The sequence below is a fragment of the Culex pipiens genome, chromosome 1 (assembly GCF_016801865.2).
Source record: "Culex pipiens pallens isolate TS chromosome 1, TS_CPP_V2, whole genome shotgun sequence".
Taxonomy (NCBI): Eukaryota; Metazoa; Arthropoda; class Insecta; order Diptera; family Culicidae; genus Culex; species Culex pipiens.
In genome coordinates this window covers 92,177,140-92,194,532 of record NC_068937.1, presented here as the reverse complement: position 1 = coordinate 92,194,532, position 17,393 = coordinate 92,177,140, and the positions used below count along the sequence as shown (strand labels likewise).

At 39.8% G+C, this 17,393-nt stretch overlaps 2 protein-coding genes across 3 annotated transcripts in view; one reads left to right on the top strand and one right to left on the bottom strand.

The window, feature by feature from the left end:
- The window catches only part of LOC120421011 (uncharacterized), a 79,719-nt gene that overhangs the window by 4,569 nt on the left and 57,757 nt on the right, over nt 1-17,393 (top strand). The gene's annotated exons all lie outside the window — the stretch shown is intronic.
- LOC120421023 (broad-complex core protein isoforms 1/2/3/4/5-like) lies at nt 6,220-9,495 on the bottom strand. Of its 2 annotated transcripts, none has more exons than XM_039584154.2 (5): nt 8,957-9,495; nt 8,726-8,899; nt 8,412-8,670; nt 8,200-8,352; nt 6,220-8,144 (listed from the first exon to the last, which is right to left on the bottom strand). In XM_039584154.2, exons 1-5 carry the CDS (start codon nt 9,176-9,178, stop codon nt 7,426-7,428), a joined length of 1,527 nt encoding a protein of 508 aa, XP_039440088.1. In that variant the 5' UTR covers nt 9,179-9,495; the 3' UTR covers nt 6,220-7,425. The 2 variants fall into 2 exon arrangements, with proteins under 2 accessions (XP_039440088.1, XP_039440089.1); XM_039584155.2 differs by having other exon boundaries at nt 8,200-8,337; nt 8,957-9,494.

The following is a 17,393-nucleotide window of genomic DNA, read 5'->3' as shown; positions in this document are numbered from 1 at the left end:
GTCGTTTGGTAAACGCTCACCTTCCCTCGAAATTTTATTTTGTGTATTCTAGGTAATTGAAGTTTACATCCGTGATAGGGATGCGCTTTTTTTTCTGTGGACAATTTTATGCAGTCTATAGACCTATAGATACTTGACCTGGCAATCTGCAATGTAATGCACATATTGCAAGGGTTGATAGTGTCATAAGAATACGATCGAAGATCCTTTATGTAACTGAATATTTTATTTGTTTGGAAATTGTCCACGATTGGGGGGGAGGGGGGTTATTTAGTCATTTTTATTAGGTTGCTTTAACCCTCTACTGCCCAAATTTTTTTTTCGAAAATATTTATTTTTCCCGTGTTCAGGAGGTCATTTTGAGCACTTTTGTTCTACGAAAAACTTTACTTCTCTTGTTTTATGTTTTTCTTGTTTCATTTTTTAGTATTTTAATTTGCATTTATCTTGTTTAGTTTATGTTTGTTTTTGGTAGTATTTGGCCTACTCTACCACCTAATATAATTACATTTCGCCTATCTAATTTTTTCATGTTTTTACAGTCACTTTTTCAATTTTTTGCATGTTTTTCAAATTTTCTGCTATAGAATCGCACCATCATCATTTAAATTGCAAAAAATGCGTAGAGGCATAGTCTGGGACACAATTACTGCATACTTCTTTTTACTGAAAATATAGGAAATGTTAGTAAAAAAACACAGCCAAAGTTGACCCCTAAAAAAATGACATTTTTAAAAACATTGGCAAAGTCACATAAAACAAGTTAAACTTCCAACCCTGAAATTTTCTAAAATTTTAAGAGTTCTTCTTTCCAATGCTTTTTAAAGATCAAAAATCGGTTGGAAAATTGATTTTTGGCGATTTTTTAGATCGAAGCCCGTCTAAAGGCGGGGTTAGGTTGTAGAGGGTTAACAATTACATTGGTGCAGTTGTTATCCTGAGCTGAGACATGGACTACCTTTCAACAGCTGATTTGTTCGAAATGGAGAGAGAGTTTACTGGGACTAAGGAGAACGAGTTGGACAGAGAAGGAAAAAAAATCAAAAATAATCTTCGAAATAGCTAATAGATGGGGGGGGGGGGTTATGACTTCCAAAAAAGTGTCCACGTGGTTTGTGGATGGTACCAAACCAGTTCGCTACTCTCCCTGTGGACGTGTGAATTTGAGCGACGGGAAAAGTGCCACCCATTTTTGTGAAAACATCGTCATCGAATTGTCCCGCCTGTGTAGATCAATCGGACCGCGCACTGGACTCATAATCCAGAGGTTGGTGGTTTGAATCCCGCGGCGGGCGCTCTAAAAACTCTTTGTGTAAATATGGGTATTCGGCGCCATCGCTCCGTGCCATACTCTCGTACACCTAGGAGCCCAGGGCGGCGAAGTCCTTGTAGGTAAAAAGGAAGACACTAGTGGTTGGTTGGTAGTAGCAATAGCAATGGTGGCCGACAGCTATAAAGTCAACTTCGTTTTTTTTCGTCATCGAATCCGGTGCGAAAGTGGCTGGCCGGGTTTATCGAATTTGGTGCTTTACGAGCATCCATTCGCTTGTGTGCCGAAGGACTCAAAATACTGCTACCTAGCAGAAAGCATCACAACTACGGGATTTCTTGAACAACACAAAGATTGAATACTACAGCCATGACGATCCAGGTAAACGCCCCATGAAACAGGTCCTCCGTGGCCTGTACGTCATGGATGTGTGTGTGCTGAAAGAAGAGCTCAAAACTCTTAAGTTGAACGTGATCGAAGTCTTCAAGATGACGAGGCACAACAAGGACATCAAGTATCATGATCAACTGTACCTGGTTCATCTCGAGAAAGGATCGACAACGCCGTCTGAGCTGAAAGCAGTTCGGGCAATTTTCAACATCAACGTGTCTTGGGAACGTTATCGTCCAGTGCACCGTGACGTGACACAATGTTCGAACTGCTTGCAGTTTGGGCATGGTGGAAGGAACTGTTTCATCAAGAGTCGTTGTGCAACCTGCGGAAGTGAGCACAAAACTTAAGCTTGCAACACAAACTACGAAAACATCGAAGCGAAATGCTTTAACTGTGGTGGAGACCATTCGACCAAGAATCGGAGCTGCCGAAAACGAGCCACAACTACGGGATTTCTTGAACAACACAAAGATTGAATACTACAGCCATGACGATCCAGGTAAACGCCCCATGAAACAGGTCCTCCGTGGCCTGTACGTCATGGATGTGTGTGTGCTGAAAGAAGAGCTCAAAACTCTTAAGTTGAACGTGATCGAAGTCTTCAAGATGACGAGGCACAACAAGGACATCAAGTATCATGATCAACTGTACCTGGTTCATCTCGAGAAAGGATCGACAACGCCGTCTGAGCTGAAAGCAGTTCGGGCAATTTTCAACATCAACGTGTCTTGGGAACGTTATCGTCCAGTGCACCGTGACGTGACACAATGTTCGAACTGCTTGCAGTTTGGGCATGGTGGAAGGAACTGTTTCATCAAGAGTCGTTGTGCAACCTGCGGAAGTGAGCACAAAACTTAAGCTTGCAACACAAACTACGAAAACATCGAAGCGAAATGCTTTAACTGTGGTGGAGACCATTCGACCAAGAATCGGAGCTGCCGAAAACGAGCCGAGTTTGTAAAAATTCGGCAGCAAGCAACGACGAGCCACCAACCAAATCGTCGCAAAACACCACCAGCATTCACGGACGTTGATTTTCCTGCTTTGGTGTCACCAGGAGCGGGATCTGCTTGAGTGGTTCGAAATCTGCAGCTATTGCCGTTGAATCAGCGGCAAATACATAGTTTCAGATAATACAACACCTTCAGGCTTCAGTCGAGGGAAAACCTACCAACATCAAAGGATGAAGGCAGTAGTGACCTGTTTTCACTAGGGACCTATATAGGGAAATTAAATGTTCTGGGAGAAATTTCAAACACCCAAAGTCATTCAAATTTAAGGTTGAAAAACTTGTGTATTTTCTTGTGGCAAATGGGCAGTATTCATGATTGCTGAGAGTCGCAGGACTCTCGCCCTTTGCTATTAGCACAGAGAACAGATGTACATCACTGAACAAAAAGCGTCGAAAAACGTGTGTAAAAATTTAAACCAAGGTACGTTGAAAAGAGCTAGGGTGTGCATCATCCGCCTAGATAGCGCCACTTCAAAAATCATGATGACCTACAGTAGCAGAACATTGGACCATCCATTCACTGCACAAAACATTCCGAACGAACGACATCAGACCAATGTCCGACTGTCCTTCATCGTAGGGGTACGATTTTACGCGCAAAAGAAAATAACAAAATCAGCTGTGAAGGTAAACAAAACGAAATCAGAGTTAACATGTGGAAAGGTACTATTTTAAGCTATCGTTCAAAAAAATAATTTTTAAACAAGTTTTCTGCTATGTTTTTTTAATGTTAATGCATTTTTGCATTATTTGCAGTCAATTGAAATTGTACTGAAGTAAATTTAGTTTATAAACGAGGAAATTATTATTTTTCTGAGGAAATTATTGAGCCATAATACATTGTTAAGTCAAGTAATCTCAGCTGCGACGGTGGCGCCGCCAAGCGTATCCTTTACACCCTAATTTCTTTGATGCAAGATTGTATGCAACACATTTTTTGAGTGCTACAGTGTTTACACACAAGTTCGAGCCTAGATGTACATCTGTTCTCTGTGCTATTAGTAAGTATCCAGCAAAGCAAAGGGTATAGCATGCATTTGATACTGTCAACTCCCATTCGGCTGTGTTCTCGTCGCTGTCATGTTGTAAACTGGAGCCGAGGGAGGTCCTGTTGTGAATTCTAGGTAGAATTCGCCATCACCCAAGACACGAAGGCACGAAGGATAGACCATGTCTTGGGGGGTGAAAGCACAGAGAACAGATGTACATCTAGGCTCGAACTTGTGTGTAAACACTGTAGCACTCAAAAAATGTGTTGCATACAATCTTGCATCAAAGAAATTAGGGTGTAAAGGATACGCTTGGCGGCGCCACCGTCGCAGCTGAGATTACTTGACTTAACAATGTATTATGGCTCAATAATTTCCTCAGAAAAATAATAATTTCCTCGTTTATAAACTAAATTTACTTCAGTACAATTTCAATTGACTGCAAATAATGCAAAAATGCATTAACATTAAAAAAACATAGCAGAAAACTTGTTTAAAAATTATTTTTTTGAACGATAGCTTAAAATAGTACCTTTCCACATGTTAACTCTGATTTCGTTTTGTTTACCTTCACAGCTGATTTTGTTATTTTCTTTTGCGCGTAAAATCGTACCCCTACGATGAAGGACAGTCGGACATTGGTCTGATGTCGTTCGTTCGGAATGTTTTGTGCAGTGAATGGATGGTCCAATGTTCTGCTACTGTAGGTCATCATGATTTTTGAAGTGGCGCTATCTAGGCGGATGATGCACACCCTAGCTCTTTTCAACGTACCTTGGTTTAAATTTTTACACACGTTTTTCGACGCTTTTTGTTCAGTGATGTACATCTGTTCTCTGTGTTGAAAGGATGATAGGATTTAGTGATAATACCACAATTTTAATATTTGTCTTTCTCTCTTATTTCAGGGGATATCTGGACTGATTTCTAAGTGTTGCAGACGTCTTCCACTACACCGAATGGGGTCTTCTTTCTATCATTTCCTGTATTTTGTAAAAGGTGATGCGCCGAATGTGGACATATACTTTATCACACTTACTCCATACGGTGTGAACGTGAAATGGAGCCTAACATTTCAAAAGGGCATATAACTTTTGTAAACAATAGTGTATCCCTTTCACTCAAATGACAGTTTACATAAGGTGTGAAAGGGACACACTCTAGCCTAAAAAAGTTATGTGCCCTAATGAAATGGCAAGCACGAAATGCTGTATGTTTGCAATTGGTGCATTGGCTATTTTCAAAACAAGCTAGATTTTTCCTATTATTTTAAGATAAAATTTAGTAAAATCTATCCATCTATTTATTTTGCTATTGCTATAACTTGTCCCTTACCTCACAAACTTTAACTACTCTATTCTTCAATCTTGGAATCGCAATACATTATTGTAGAAATGTAAATGCTGAAAAAATTGGTAAGAAATTTGGGCATAACTGTTATTAATATGATTGAAGGTACGTTCAATCTGTTTTATTATATATATTAACTATTCTAGTTTGTTTGTCCTGTCCCATATTTCACAACTTCAGTTGTTTTCTTGTAAACATCTCGTTACAAGTTGGTTGTTCTGTCTAGTTGCAAAATAAGGTTTCTTTATTCTTTCTTTCTGTGTTAGTCTGTTATTCAATGTTCGATTTCATTTTACATTGTACTTATCCTATTTTTTTCTCTTTTTCTCTTTCATGTACCCCCCGCCCCCCCCCCCCCCCAAGAACTTCTGAACATTTTATCGAGATGACAACAACACTGCGTTGCAAAACTCGCCAGGAACAAGTAAGAACCCTTGTAGGATTTATCTTAAAATACAGTTCGTAATTCACTCGTTCTAAAGATTTTGAATATTTCAATGAATTTAGTTTTTTTGTTTTATGTTAGGATTAGTTGTTAAAGTGATTTCTATTCAATGCAATGATGTAATACAATTTGAAGTAAATAAAATAAATGTGATCAGTTAATAATAAAACGAAAAATACAACAAAGATAAAGAGCATTAAGCCATACCACTTCAAATAAAGACATATCTAATTAAAAAACAATATTTTAAGATTAATGATTTGAATATTACGATCGTTACATCAATAAGTCAAGTAGGGATTAAGAGTGGGTAACAGATGAGGTCTAAATTCTGGAAAGGTTAGGCAAAAAAGAATGAGGGTTAAAATGGTTCAAATACGGAGATTGATAAGTGAAAGTGAAAGGTGGTTGTCAAACGTGTCCGAGAGAGATTAAATCAGTCTTATAGCTAATTGTCCTAAGCTTACTGTTGGATACGGGATTATTTCACATCCCTATCCACAGACACCACTCACTGCCAAGCTCACATGGTGATATTCAACGATCACCATTGTTGATGCACAAAGGCATGTTCAGATGGTTGGGGATTCTCCCGAGTGCACACGTCTTTTAATGTGTTTGTTTCGTTTTGTAAATAAATGTAGTTTAAGTCTGTTGTATCGTCATTCGTGTGTTATTTTACTGACCTCCGACGGGCCGATTTACGGATGCAACACTTACTGTGAAAACATGAAAATTATAATCTAAAACAAATCCACTGTTTAAGGTGATATCAATTTATTTACTTCTCCAATAGTTGTTTAACTTAGCTTTATGTACACATTTAACCGTAATTCTGCACTTCTTGCTGTACAAGGCTACTCATTATCTAATAGATTTTTTTTTGTAATTCTTACTTGCTAATATTCTTACTATCTGCCTCCAAATCTAGTGTTTATATTTTTAGTTTTTACTTGCAAAAGCCAAACCAAGCATATGATCATCTGTATGTGTGTGGGTTCATTCAAAGGTGTGTTAATATTCTCTTTCCGGTGTTAAACAATAGTGCTAACATAAAATAAAGCTAAATTTCTCTAAGCCTAATTTGTAAAATCTAAACAATAACTTTCCGAGAGCGATTCTTCACTTTTCCGTGCAAGAAAGCAACTAAAACCTACTTCAAACTTACCCAAACTGCCTTATAAAAACTACCTACGCGCTACATAGTATACAAACAAAATGGTAGAGGTTTAATGCAACTCCTCTACACAATAAAATGTTACACAAACCAGTTTAAAATTCTTTGCTCGGGAAAGGAGACCTTATTGTTGTTGGTGTGGTATTTCGACATTAGTTTGGTTGATTTTCACTTTATAAACACTCACAGTTCCCCCGGAAATGCCTTATCATTGTTGGTAGCAAAATGCCCTTTTCACTTTGTACAGTTTAACTCCCTTTTCGCGCGCTCACTAAGTACAGATACACAACAGCTTTTCAACTTGATATTGTTTTATTTTTTGTTGGGATTTAGTTAGTACTCTTTACGCTACATGTAACTTTATGTTAGTCCTTTTTTTTATGTGTTTTCAATTTTGATTTGTACAGAAAATGTGTGTTTATGCGATTTTATAATTGAGGATCCGCAAGATTTTTGCATTTCGTGCATAAATCTTGCTAATTTGTGGGATAACTCAAACTGGGTCGTTGAGGAGCGTGACTAAAGGTGTTTTTTAGAAGTAAATTTCAACCCAAAACTGTTTTTTTATCGCGGTCAAACGGAACACGCTGTATGTTAAATGTTATTTATTTTTAAAAAAACCATTCTTCAACTCGAAGAAATAATAAAAGACAACATAAAAAAAAATCAGATTTCGCAATCTGTCCCCAAACGGGAGGTTCCACCAACGAGCTGACCCAGCGAGCAAATCGCGACCAAGCGAGGAAGCCGACCTTGCTGCCGCTGCTCCCCCTCCAAACCAACCTGTAATTATTTGATGAACGGATTCACCAGCTGCGTGTCACCGACGGTGTGATGATGGTACGGATTCCACGTGTTTGTGCTGGCCGACGTCGGTGCCTGTTGCTGCTGCTGCTGCTGTTGGGAGGTCGCTTGTTGTTGCTGCTGTTGACCTTGCTGTTGCTGCTGCTGCTGCTGGGGGGCTTGTCCTTGCTGTTGAGTGGCCAGCTGCGCTGGCGGCTTCTGATCTACGAGTTCACCCGGTTCGTTGGTTCCCGTGCCGCCGCCGGCGTTGATCGAGTGGATCGACGAGTAGTGCCGCTTTAGGTAGAGCTCGGAGTTGAAGTGCTTTTGGCAGATTGGACAGCAGACGGCCGTTGGGTTGTGGATGAGGCGCATGTGCTGGCGGAGGTTCGATACGTTCGAGTAGAGTCGTGAGCATACCGGGCAGCAGCGTGGCGTTAGGCAGTTGGTTTTGTCCTCGTTGGAGCGCTGCGATCGGCTGCTGCTTCCTCCGCCGGTTCCGCCGCCACTACTCGACTTGCCCTTGTACTTGACGGTTTGCTGTCCAGACTGCTGTTGGTGTTCCGAATTGACCGATATGTTGTCCAGTGATTTGTCCATCCAGCTGCTGTCCTCTTCGGATTTGTACTCGTGCTGGACGTGCTGCTGCTGTTGTTGTTGTTGCTGTTGCTGCTGCTGCTGGTGGCCAGAGCTGCTCGGTTGCGTCGGAGTTTGCGTGAAGGTAGCTACAATGTGAGGCGGTGAAGTAAACAGTTCCATTTCAAACAACCCGTAACTTACCCGCGTTGATCTGCCCCATGTGGGTCATGTTGTTGCGCGAGTTGCTCTTCTCCGTGAAGTTGTCCATGCTGCAGTACTGCGGCGACTGGTGGTTGGTCGTTTCCGCGTCCAGATACTCGACCATCTCCACCTTGGGCTCTACGTTGGAGGAACCTGTGCGTTGAGGAACGAATTATCCAAGGCAAAGATAAGGGCCCCGCACTACTACTCACCGCTGCCATCGGACTGGATCTGCGTCTCGACGACGGTCGCAGTTTTGATACGCTTGATGTTGAGGCCGACCACCTGGCCGCCGCCGCCAAGATCACCGGTGTCAACGGGACGCTTGCGGCACAGCTCGTCCAGCAGCTGTACGTTCTCCGCGGTTATGATGGTCTCCTTGTCGTCGATGATGACCTTGCGCCCGATCGGGGCCATGTGGCTCACCGCAGGTTGGGGGGTTGGTGCGGCCGGAGGCATCGCCAGCTCAGTCTGCGGATTGAAAACTTTCAAAATCTTCTTTCTTGAAGCAATACTCTACACTTACGTTATTCTCCTTGCTGAGACCCCGAATCTGCAGGCCCTCGGCCGTTTTAATGAAATCCTTCAAATTCTCGTTGGTTATGTGGACCTCCCCCAGATACATGTACTCCAGAATCGCCTTCAGCACATCGAACTTGACGTCATTCATGAAGAACACCGGATGAGGGGAAGGATTTTTCTGTAAGATAAAATCTCAAAATGTTAACCAATCAACCTGCTCAACCCAAACACCCACCTTCAGCAGCTCCTTGAAGAACGGACTGCACGCAAACAGCACCAGCTTGTGCGCCGTCAGCTTCCGGCCCTCGCACGCAAACGTAATGTCCACCAGGTCGTCGTCCTCCCGCAGCTTCTCAAACTGGGTGCTCACGTTCTTCTGGAAGTTGTTCCACTTCAGGTAGAACAGCTCGTCGTTGCTGTTCACGAACGACTTGTCCACCAGCCCTGTCGACGCCATCGTCCCGAGCAATCCGTCCGGAAGACGTTCCGAGACTTTTCACCTCCCAAAACAAAGTTTTTTTTTGCCAATCGTCCCTCTTCCAAATCACACACTCGCGAGTTTCCTATCGATACGCGGCTTGCGGCCACCGCCAAATTATGCTGCTGCAGTCGTTGTCGAGCGGGCCAACATTTTTCCACCAGAATTGCAAACCATTAAAATTGTAATTATATTTTTCAGGAGCCAGGAAAAAAATGACAATAACTATTATGATGGCTGTGGGATGGATGCAGCGCGAACCGAAAACGGAGCCGAGGAGAAGAGGACAAAAACGGCACTGAACGCACTGCTAATGACAGCTGTCATTAGGGGTGCGGTCAATGGCGGGCGAAGGCCCGAACTTGGTGAAGTGCGGTTGATGATGGTCGGGGATGGGGGGTTGCTAAATTTGTACGCATTTTGAACAAAAAGAAAAAAAAAAACGTTACTTTATCCACCTTAAAGGCTAGTATGCAGATCGGAAGGAAAGGGGTCAAGAAACAGCTTTACGAACAGCAGAACAAAGGAGAGGGAGCGATTTCTTGGGGCTTTTCTTCACCCTCTCTGACTTGCTTGCGCTGCCGCTGCTGCCCATTTGATTTTTTCTTGACCGGTTCCTTCCGAAGTGCGTATACCGCTTAAGGGCCGGTATATGCTGTTCAAAAGAAAGGGGGTCAAGAAACAGCTTTACGAACGGCAGAACAAAAGAGAGGGAACGTTTTCTTGGGGCTTTTCATCACCCTTGCTGGCTTGCTTTCGCTGCCGCTGCTTCCCGTTTGAAATTTTTCTTGACCGGTGTCTTCCGAAGTGCATACCTTACATAAGGTGGTTGATGCCTTCCTCACAATAGGTCTATTCCCGTACTGCAGAATTCTGCAATTCTGCACAAAAACGGCAGCAGAGCGTTCCCGTACTTTTCTGCAACAAAAGTAACTTTTCTTCCAGGCAGAACTTCTGCAATGAGAGAGGCTGAAGTTGCAGCAAAACCGTTCCCGTACTTTTCTGCAAGCTCTCTCTTCTCTTTCGTGTTGAAAAGTAACTGCAAGTTGGTGTGAGTACACGCTTAAATAAAATTTGCAAGTTGGGTTAAATCAAGCATTTTATTATTATGTAGTTGTAATAAATTTGATGTTTTATTATTACTAAATTTAAGTAGTCTTTTTGAAGGGACGTTTGTATATTTGGAATTGATGGATTTTGGGGTATTTTATTTAATGTCTGGTTTCATTGTTTAAGGATTGATTTTTGATCTTAAATTGTTTTTGAACAGACTGTGTTAAAATAATACACACAAAAAAATATTACTGTAATGACAAAAGTAACTTAATTTTAATTTAAAAAGCTGGCAAAATTTGCTCGATGGAAAGTTTTTTTCTTGTGTTAAAAATTATTACTTTTACTGGTAAAGTTTTTAAAAATCTCTTCACTAACTGATTTAAAAGTCTTAACTTTTAATTCGACTGTATAATTTCTTTCATTTTGACGTTCTCGTATAACCGAGTACGCCTAAGTCCCAATTGTAAACAAATACTTTGGTGGGTCCGGTGCACCGCGTTGGTGCTGGTGAGTCTAGGACGCAAAGCAAAGCTGACGCGGAAACCTTTGTGAGCCAAACAGCAGCAGCGGAACGCCTTCGAAGGAAGGTGGTGCGGGTGCGGGACGGAGTCGAGTGCTCGAAAAGGACAAGGCCAGCTTCCTGCAGGAACTGCAAGCTGTTCCGGGACCGGAATGGTTAAAGGAAGCTTGGGTACTTTGTGGGGTTTGTGATTATTTTTGTTTGTTTTTGTAGGATGGAAGGTAGGAATGTGGATTCGCGCCGGTTGTATTCGGTGGTGGTGGCCCGGGATTGAAGGTTGAAGGCAAGGGGTAGGACAGTAAGTGATTTTGAGACATTTTGAATAACATTGAGTCAAATTGAGCCACTCTCGTTACTCAGAATTTCTCAATCTTCACAAAGGACGTAACGAATTTTGACACTGACATTTCGAATCTGACAGTGGCAATTCGCACACCATAAAAACAATTTCGTGCGGGATTTTTTCCGCGCCACAATTAAATCGACGGAACAAGTTCCTGGTTCTAGTAGGCAATTCCGTTCCACGATGGATGACGTGATAGGTTCCACCGGGAGAAGAACAGGACACGATTTCGTTTCAGATGGTTGGCCGGAACTGCCTTGCTGGAACCGACACGAAAAAGCTAGGTATCGGCTACTGGTGGTCCGGAATCGGAAACTGTCACCGCAGGAAGCTCTCACAGTTTCGTAGTAGAAGGTAACGGCTCCGTTGCCAGATTTATTTGCCAAACTTGACATTGAAATAGCTAAGCTCTCTTTTACTCTGTAGGAGAATGAAATTACCGATAAAAGCCATCGGGACATTAGGGAAGAGTGACGGTTTTAGCAGGTAATTATGATCAAGATCGGCAAGGAAACGGATGAGAAGAAGGCTAACCATAATTCGCAACCCGACCTCGACGAGGAAAAAGCTAGAGAGCCTGGAGCTTATTAGAGAACGGACATCTCAAACCAAAAGTACCAATCGAAGCACGAGAACTGTCAAACGGAGGTACCAATCGAGCAAAATCCTTTGTCTTATGCTCGATTGGTACCTCCGTTTGACAGTTCTCGTGCTTCGATTGGTACTTTTGGTTTGAGATGTCCGTTCTCTAATAAGCTCCAGGCTCTCTAGAAAAAGCGGGCCAACGCCACCGACCGAACTCAAAACAAGTGGGACCAATTTGACCTGGAGCTCTGGCGAATATGTTCATTGAGGCGGAAGAAAACAAAATGGCTAGAACAGCGCGAAGGTTAACGATGGTCATTGAGAAACAGAGACAAGCATCAACGTCTTAATGCATATCCCAATTAAAAGCACCTTCTCTCGGGGCAATAATTTCCAGGTTCCGGAAAACTCCCACAGCAACAAGCTTACTGACCCATGGTTCATCAGATATGTAATATTCCTTGTAATATTCAGTCTTTAATCGTACCGGTGACCAGCGTCGCGTTTCCTTGGCACAGCACCACAAGTGACCAGCCATTGCCGGACGCCAAAGGTGATCTCATCTCGATCGGGAAGATTTGCCTTTTCGGGAAGTTCTTTTGATCGATCATTTTGGCCAGACGTTACATAAATGTGGGTATTGACGGCGTGTTACGACGGTAGGCGATTCGTTCGATAAACAGCTTTGAGTTTGGCCAAGTTACAGAAGCCGTCCAAGACAGGTTCCAACCTTGAACATAAAATTTGGGCCGCTCTCCTTTGTTCCACCGGAAAGTTGCTATTTCCAAAGCGCCTAGGAGAACTATCAGTAGCCGCAATGGGTGTAGCCCCCGGTAGGCCACAATTTACTGCCAACTGGTCACCAGCAATGCCGGAGCCAAAGTCGGAGCGGTTGAGTTTGCGGGAGCCAGCTTGCCACCAAGTTGAGAACCGCCTCGTGGCCGCATTTGACGATCTCGAGCCGCACCATTCCTTGGAACTGCATCATCGTCGCCGGGTTGTCACTCCGGAATGGTTCCGTCCACTGCGGAATCAACTCAAAATAGCGGAACTTGCGCAGCATCTCGGCAGATTTCGAGCTGAAAAATATTTCCTAACCAAACATTTTTGTTAACACGCACATCTGTCAAAATGTATATTCAATCATTCCGTAACCTGGTTTAAAATCGTCCAGGAGGAAAATTGAGTAACTTTGAGTAACATTGAGTCAATTTGAGAATTTGAGTCACTCAGTTACTCACTGTCCTACCCCTTGGTTGAAGGTCAATTCCCGCGAGGATTGGGGCGAGATTATCGAGGAGATGGCGCTGCCGAAGCCGTTGAAGAAGATTAACGTCTGGTTTTTGGACAAGTACGAGAAAGTTAATTTTCACGGTGAGAAGAAGGATCCGACGAAGAGGAGGACGATGAGAAGCGGCATAATCGGAGGTGGTCAGCGCAGATGTTACACTCGATGCCGGCGTTTTACTACACCGGTGAGTATTGAGAATGTGTGCAGTGGTTAGCCAACTTCACTTACTTCGATCTCTTTTAGCAACTTTCCACCCACAAACGCTCACCTCACGACGGCGCAGCTCCAGCTGAATGAACCTGGACAGCGAGCCGGAAAATCTGTCATTCTCGAAGGAGGATGAAGTGCTCAAAATCGAATTCTGTTCCAAGGATCTCATCAATCCCATGTTCCGGATTCGCTTTCAGGATCGAGATCTCCCCGTTCAAGCACTTCACTCCCCAATCGGGAAACGTCGACCACCCTTCCCGAAACAACGGCCAACTCCTCCAAGACTGTTCTGATGAAGGCCGGCAACGTGACCATCCTGTTCTCTACGCTGCTGTCGCGCATCGAAACGTCCATCCGGAACCGTCCAGCCTGGGGTCTTCGGAAGTGACCGGTGGCGTACCGAAAGAATCGGTACAGCTTGGACTCTGATGTTGGCCAACCTTGAGCAGAAGCGTTAAATACAATAAAAAAGTGTTTTTTTTAGCATGCCGTTTTGAACTTTTAAAAATAATTATGAAAATCAAGCTAATTTTTTGAAATTATCACTGTAGTATTAAATGTAGTTTATTCTTGCCATAAAAGGTTTCCTTTCCAATAAAAAGTAAAACACTTTTACCGATACAACGATTTTGTTCCATAAATGCATGGCAGTATCAAAAACTTTCCAACTTTTAAATTAAAAAGTTTGAACTTTCTACGAATATTCACCAACGCGAACTTTTAATCCAACGAGCGATCTTTTTAAATTTAGAGTATTTTTTCTTTGTGTGTAGGTAAATTTAATTGGCAAATAATGAATTGTACCAGTGACGGAGCTACCAATTTGTATTCTTATATGAACCAAAATGTTAAATGTATTTTGTTGAACTTTCAAAGAAGGAATCATAAAAAGGTATTAGACTATACCAAACAATTAATAAATATAATTGATTATATAATTGATCACCATACAATTTTTGCTGAAACATATGTAACGTTGTTTACACATCATATTTTATATTATTTAAAATTGATATACATTTTATTAAAAATTATACGGTACACTCTGCACCACAATTCTTAAATTCTTAAAGTCTTAAATTCTTAAATTCCTAAATTCTTAAATTCTTAAATTCTTAAATTCTTAAATTCTTAAATTCTTAAATTCTTAAATTCTTAAATTCTTAAATTCTTAAATTCTTAAATTCTTAAATTCTTAAATTCTTAAATTCTTAAATTCTTAAATTCTTAAATTCTTAAATTCTTAAATTCTTAAATTCTTAAATTCTTAAATGCCGCCATCTTGAATCATAAAAAATACACATATTTTGGAGTGATATTCTAGGTTAGAAACGCATATTTAGAGGATTTAGAGATTAGAAATTTTGAAGAGGTCTTCGGATAACAGAGTACAAACTGTATTTATTTTTTATAATTGAGTTTTTAATTTTTTTATATACAAAATTTTCAAATTTTATTTTTTTTTCAAATTATAATTTCTTTGGATTTTTTAACTGTAGATTTTGAATTTTTGATGTTCTAAACTCTTAAATATTCAAACTTTTGATTTTTTATTTCGAATTCAAAATATTGGAATTTTTGAGGTCTGAACTAGGGTCTGAACTTTTATAATTTTCAGCCTTATTTTTTTTATAATTTGATTTTTTTAAACTAAGCTTTTTTTAATTTTAAACATTTTGAATTACTAAATTTTTAATTATTTGAATTTTTTAAGCTTTGAATTTGTGATTATTTTTTTTCTGATATAAATTTTTGCATTTCAAATTTCTCAAATATCTGATTTATTTTTTTTAGTTTCTCAATAAAAAAATCTTAGTTTTTTTTTAATATTTTTATTAATGAATTTCTTAATTTCCGAGTTTCTAAATTTATGTGTTTCCATATTTTTGAGTTTGTGATTCATTTACTTTCTAATATTTTTCAATTTTGCTGCGTCACCGTTGTTCTTCCATGTGACATCCATAATTTATTTATGTTATCCTGAATAAAAAATGCTTCAAATGGTCTGCTATCAAAACATGTATTTATGATCCCTTCTATATTAAACCTTTGTTTGTCATTTTTTTAATTATATTTGTTGAACTTACCTGCAACTCTCATTTCTATTTTTTTACCTGATGTAAAAGTTTTGAATTGTTTCCAATGTATAATTTCTACCTAAGCATAAGTCGTCGCATAAGCATCTTTTAAATAAAAAGTTGAGTTTCATAAAACAATAAGTCCCCGTTCTAGAGGTAAACTTCCTTCAATTAAATTTTTGTCAATCCCTTTTTTTTAGTAATAAAAAAAACTTTAATACCCAATTTGAGTAAATCCCCTCAACTGTGTACAATATTGCAGAAAAAGTACTGGAACGCGCTACCCAGGCAAAAGTTTTGCGGCTTCTCTCCTTGCAGAACTTCTGCAAAAGAGAGAGATGAAGAGAGCGTGCTGAAAAGTACGGGAACGTGCTGCAAAAAAGTGACTTATGCTGGCTGCAGAATTCTGCAGAAGCTGCAGAAATTCTGCAATTCTGCAGGTACGGGAATAGACCTAATAATATACTTTTGATAGGGTTATCAATCTTCAATCTTTTAGGCACAACGGAAAGGTCTTTTGATTACACATCTTACGATGGGTCGCTTTGATGGATCCGCTTATCTTTTTTATCAGAATATCTGATCAGAAATTTTTGTTGAATATAATCAACGCCGATTTTGCGTTGAAACAAACCTTGATTTTCTCAATTCCACAAAAATCTTTTGTTGTTTTGAAAAAGTTGCTTTGACGTTTAGCGTTGATTCAACAAAAATTTTGATTTTCAAATCAACAAAACGTTTTGTTGATTCAAATATGTCTTATTTTTCTGCGTGTATGAATAACACTTATGTGCTCATAACTTTTGATAGGGTGATCAGATCTTCACAGTTTTGGACTCGTTAGAAAGGTTTTTTGATTCCTATCCAACGATGGGTCACACCGTTTTCATAGAAATATCTGAGATCCAGCCTAAAAAAAAGTGTATAAATAACACTTTTGAAGTACTTTACTAAACTTCACAATTTTCAATAGGGACCCCAAGACGAATCGAATGAGACCAATTGGTTCAAATCGGTTCAGCCAGTGCTGAGATAATTGAGTGAGAATATTTCGGTGCACACATCCACATCCAAACACACACACAGACATTTGTTCAGTGTTTGAGTCGATATGTATACGTAAAGGTTGGTCTAGGAGCTCGTATTAGGAAGTTCATTTTCGAGTGATTTTATAGCCTTTCCTCAGTAAGGTGAGGAAGGCAAAAAAGAAGCTCATGAGGCCGAATCTAAAAACGCAGAATCTTTAAATCCTCAGAATCAAGTAAAAAAGAGGGAAAAGCCATAAAAATAACCATTTAATTTTCTGGCAAACAAAATAAAAATAAAACTTTCTAGGCCTAGTGAAAAAAAAATATAATTAACCCAAACATGACGATCTTCTCGTCACAGTGTCCTGATGCAAACAATCATCAACGCGACATCAACCCATCGAAAACTATTCTTTCTCTACATTTCTTAAATCACACTTTGCAAAAAAAACACATTCTACAAAAATACCCTCATCTCATCAAACAACCCTCACCCATGTATGCATACTTTCCAAAAACCTTATTATTACAAACCAAGAAAATTCAGAAATCAATTAAATAAAACTTTATCTATAGCCCTTCCAACCAACGACAATAATTATATTTCAGAAATTAAAATAATAAAAAAAACCCAATATAAATCCATTGATATAATAATCCAATATTGTTTATGGAATCAACATTTAAGAAATAAAATTCCTATGATTTTAACATTCACAAACAATTTTCACTATAATATATCTTAAACCCAATCCTATAAAAAAAATAGAACCAAAAAATTCTAAATTTGAAAAAAACTAAAAAAAACTCAAAAGTTTTAAGTTGAAAAATTCATTTTAGAAATTTGAAAACTTGGAGATCTAGGGATTTGGAAAATACCTAAAAACACTGTTCGAACCGAGGTTCAAACTCGATTATCCAAAGTCCTCGTCAAAATTGAACTCCGGATAATCGAATCACATTTTTTTTATTTTTCTCAAAGTTTGGGTCTCCAACCGAAAATATGACTCAAAAAATGCTACAAAACTACCTGAATTTCTTTATTTAAAACGGCGGTAAAACAGTGCTATTTAAAATTTTAAG